The sequence below is a fragment of the Gobio gobio genome, assembly GCF_949357685.1.
Source record: "Gobio gobio genome assembly, chromosome: 14".
In the NCBI taxonomy this organism is placed as follows: domain Eukaryota; kingdom Metazoa; phylum Chordata; class Actinopteri; order Cypriniformes; family Gobionidae; genus Gobio; species Gobio gobio.
In genome coordinates, this window is record NC_137107.1 from 10,771,022 (window position 1) to 10,774,327 (window position 3,306).

General features: G+C 42.7%; 1 protein-coding gene across 1 annotated transcript; it reads right to left on the reverse strand.

Annotated features, from left to right (window-relative positions):
- Positions 1 to 384: 384 nt before the first annotated feature.
- On the reverse strand, positions 385 to 3,086 carry pou4f3 (POU class 4 homeobox 3). Its single transcript, XM_079834403.1, has 2 exons — positions 2,789 to 3,086; positions 385 to 2,527 (listed from the first exon to the last, which is right to left on the reverse strand). The coding sequence occupies exons 1-2, from the start codon at positions 2,882 to 2,884 to the stop codon at positions 1,622 to 1,624; spliced, it is 1,002 nt and encodes a 333-aa protein (XP_079690529.1). The 5' UTR covers positions 2,885 to 3,086; the 3' UTR covers positions 385 to 1,621.
- Between the last annotated feature and the right edge of the window lie 220 nt (positions 3,087 to 3,306).

A 3,306-nucleotide genomic window follows, 5' to 3' on the forward strand; every position in this document is an offset into this window, starting at 1 on the left:
CCAGAGTTAGAAAATAGGAAAAAAGACTTAAAGTTGGCTTTAATTTATTTTTTTGTTGTCTCCATAAATGTTCTTTAAATTGGGTGGCGATTGGTCTATATTATTTCATTAATGTTTAATCACAATTGAACTGAAGCTTATTAATAAAACATCACAAAGTCTTAAAAATTAATGATATTACAATGATTTTGACGCTATAGTTGCTTTCGTTGTGTAGCCTATAGCTAGTTTATGTAAGATGAAAATTGTGCAATCCAAGTGCGCATATACATTTCACATAATATGTGTATTATATCTTATAAAAAACGTGATATGAAACAAGACACGTTGTCTTTTTTTAAGTGTAGTTAATATAATAAAAAATAAAACGTCCACAGAGGTTTTGAAAAAAAGCAACAATTTATTAAATAACATTCAAAGTCACACATTGAAGTTGTAAAGTGAGAGTGATTGCAGTGGCTACATTTATGCAAATCAAATAGCAGCATTCTTTACACCATCAGTTTTTGCATATTAGGATCACTTCAACTGATGATCGAAAAAATATAAATATAAAATATATTTCGTGACAGTTTGTGAGAACATGTGATTTCCACCATTTATGCAGTCACATCGGACAAGACATTCAAACGAATATTACAAACGCTAGTACATCATTTTCAAAGGACATTTCATGTGATACTATAGTAACTTGTGCGCAAATTGTATAGTAATATAAATAAGTCTTTAAAAACCAAAAAACACACGTACACACTTCAAAATATAATTTCACGTGTGATAATACTGAAACAAAGGTTTTTTTAGTAGCCGTTCAGTTAATCTCCTGGAAAATGTATTCAAAGTTTTTTAAGGATTCAACAGTATTGTAGTGCTAAATGAATATTGATTTTGTTTTACTAAAAGAATAAATCATTTACATTAAGATGCCCATGTTTGCTTTATAACCATAACGCTGTGTAACCACACTCAGCTTCATAAAATAATTACACATTAAGTGCTGCATGTTTTTCATTAGTGTTACTTGCTCGTATAGCTAATACAAAGTAACATGAACTCTGTAAAGTAAGATCAATCAAATTAAAATAGGTCACAGTGTGCGAATTATTTAATGGCCTTTTGTGGGTTGATTGGGGGGTTGAGAAAATTCTGTCACTAGCTCTCGGGTTGAGGTTTCTCGACCTCGCACAAACCAATAAAAAATAAAGGTTCCAAAAGAGGAGGTTGCCATGGAATAACCATTTGTGGTTCCTTAAAGAACCTTTCAGTGAACAGTTCTTAATAGAAGCTTTTTTATAGTGTCATTTTAAAATTCTAAAGAACCTTTTTGTGTAATGGAAAGCTTCCATTGATTCTTCATGGAACCGTAGACGCCAATAAAGAATTATCCTGAGACACAAAAATACATACTTTTAAGATCCTTCACACAGAGACCGTTTGTTTAGACTGTTTTGTGAATGGGAGCCGAGCCTTTATTAGGGCTACAGACCCCCTGGAATAATTCGCACACTGTTTACATCAATTGGAGGCCGTATGAAATGTCTTTATGAAGGCTTATAACGATTAAGAGAAGATATTTAGATCCCTGTGGTGTTCCTAAAATGTCTCCTTTGCTCTAACAGCACTAGTGCACTGCTGAATATTTCATCCGTTTCTGTTTTTGCCGTTGATTGCAGAACCAAACCCGAACCACGTTCTTCTTTAGATCCAACTTCTCCGCGATTGCCGCGATTTTCTCCGACGACGGTCGCGGCTGGATGGCGAAATACGCCTCGAGCGATCGCTTCTCCGGAGCCGCGATGGATGTTCGCTTTCGTTTCCTCTCGTTCCCGTTAAAAAGCTCTGGTTTCCCGTTTTTCTCCCGGTAAGCGGCTTCAGCCTCCTCCAGCCAGGCTTGGAGGACGGGTTTGAGGGCGATCATGTTGTTGTGGGAAAGGGTCAGGGACTCGAACCTGCAGATGGTGCTTTGGCTCAGCGAGCCGACCCCCGGGATCTTCAGGTTGGCGAGGGCAGAGCCCACATCCGCCTGGGTCACCCCGAGCTTTATCCTCCGCTGCTTGAACCGCTCCGCGAACGCCTCCAGCTCTCTGGGATCGGACTCCACGTCGTTGACGCACGCCATCCCGTTGTGGACCGACAGGCTGTGCGGGTGGCCCATGGCCATGGCTTGGTGTAAGTGGCCCATTTGCAGGTGGTGCTGGTGGGCTTGAGTGGTCATCACCGACGGATCCGGCGGCGCACCCATGCCGCTGACCGATAAACTCGAGGAAATGTGGTCGAGCAGATCCCCCTCCAGGGTCTGGTGGCTGAGGTGGTGGTGGTGGTGATGGTGCGAGGGGAGGTTGGACGACGGGTGGGATATGGGCACTGTGGACGAAGAAGAGGTGCAGGGCACGCTGCTCATGGTATGGTAGGTGACGTCCGTCTTGAAAGGGTGACTCTTGCCGTGAGACACGAGGTCAGCCGCCGCCAGAGCTTCAGCGCGGGCCAGCAGACTCTCATCAAAGCCGCTGAATATATTGCCCTGGAGCTGCAAGGAAGAGCGCGCATATGGAAGTCAGTGGGGAATTGTGTCAACTCTGGATTAAAGAACATTCCCAAGCACCCTCCTCAAAGCACAGGTCATAAAAATTAATATGAAAGCAGCAGCTTTGCTTGGATAGGCATGTAGGTGAGAGAGAGAGGGAGTCAGAGGAAAGAAAGGAGAGGCTGGGGAGGGAGGGATGGAAGCTGGAGCAACTCAAAACACCTCAAAGTGACAGAATGGAGACGAATTTAGCGTGAGACGTACCTGCGGGGCAGGTAGGCACACCCGCCGCATGCCCTCGGAGCTCGGGTGCAGCGCAGGGTGCATGGAGAAGTGCTGCTTGCCGTTCATGGCCATCATCTTCGTTGCGCACCTTGCAGGTGAGTGGACCTGACATGGAGGCGACGCGGCGCTCTGGCTCGACGCTCCTCGTGTGTGCTGTTTCCATTGGCAGCGCCTCCCGGGCTCTCCCCCCCCCCACCTCCAACCTCACACCGCCCTCCCGCCTCCACCTGTTCCTGTGTTCAACTTACTGCTTAAGCTTCTGTACCACATGAAAAATGCTAGCCAGTATTTCAATACTTTACATCGGAGGCAACGGGATTATTAAAAAAAAAAAAAAAAAAAAACTTTATAATAATAAAATATATTTAAATTTTTAATTATTATTTTCTATTTATTTGACATGAAATAAAATATATTGTAATTGATTTTCGTCAATTTCGTGTTAATGTACTTTATTTTAAAACGTAAATGGAATTAATAATACAATGTTATTGTTA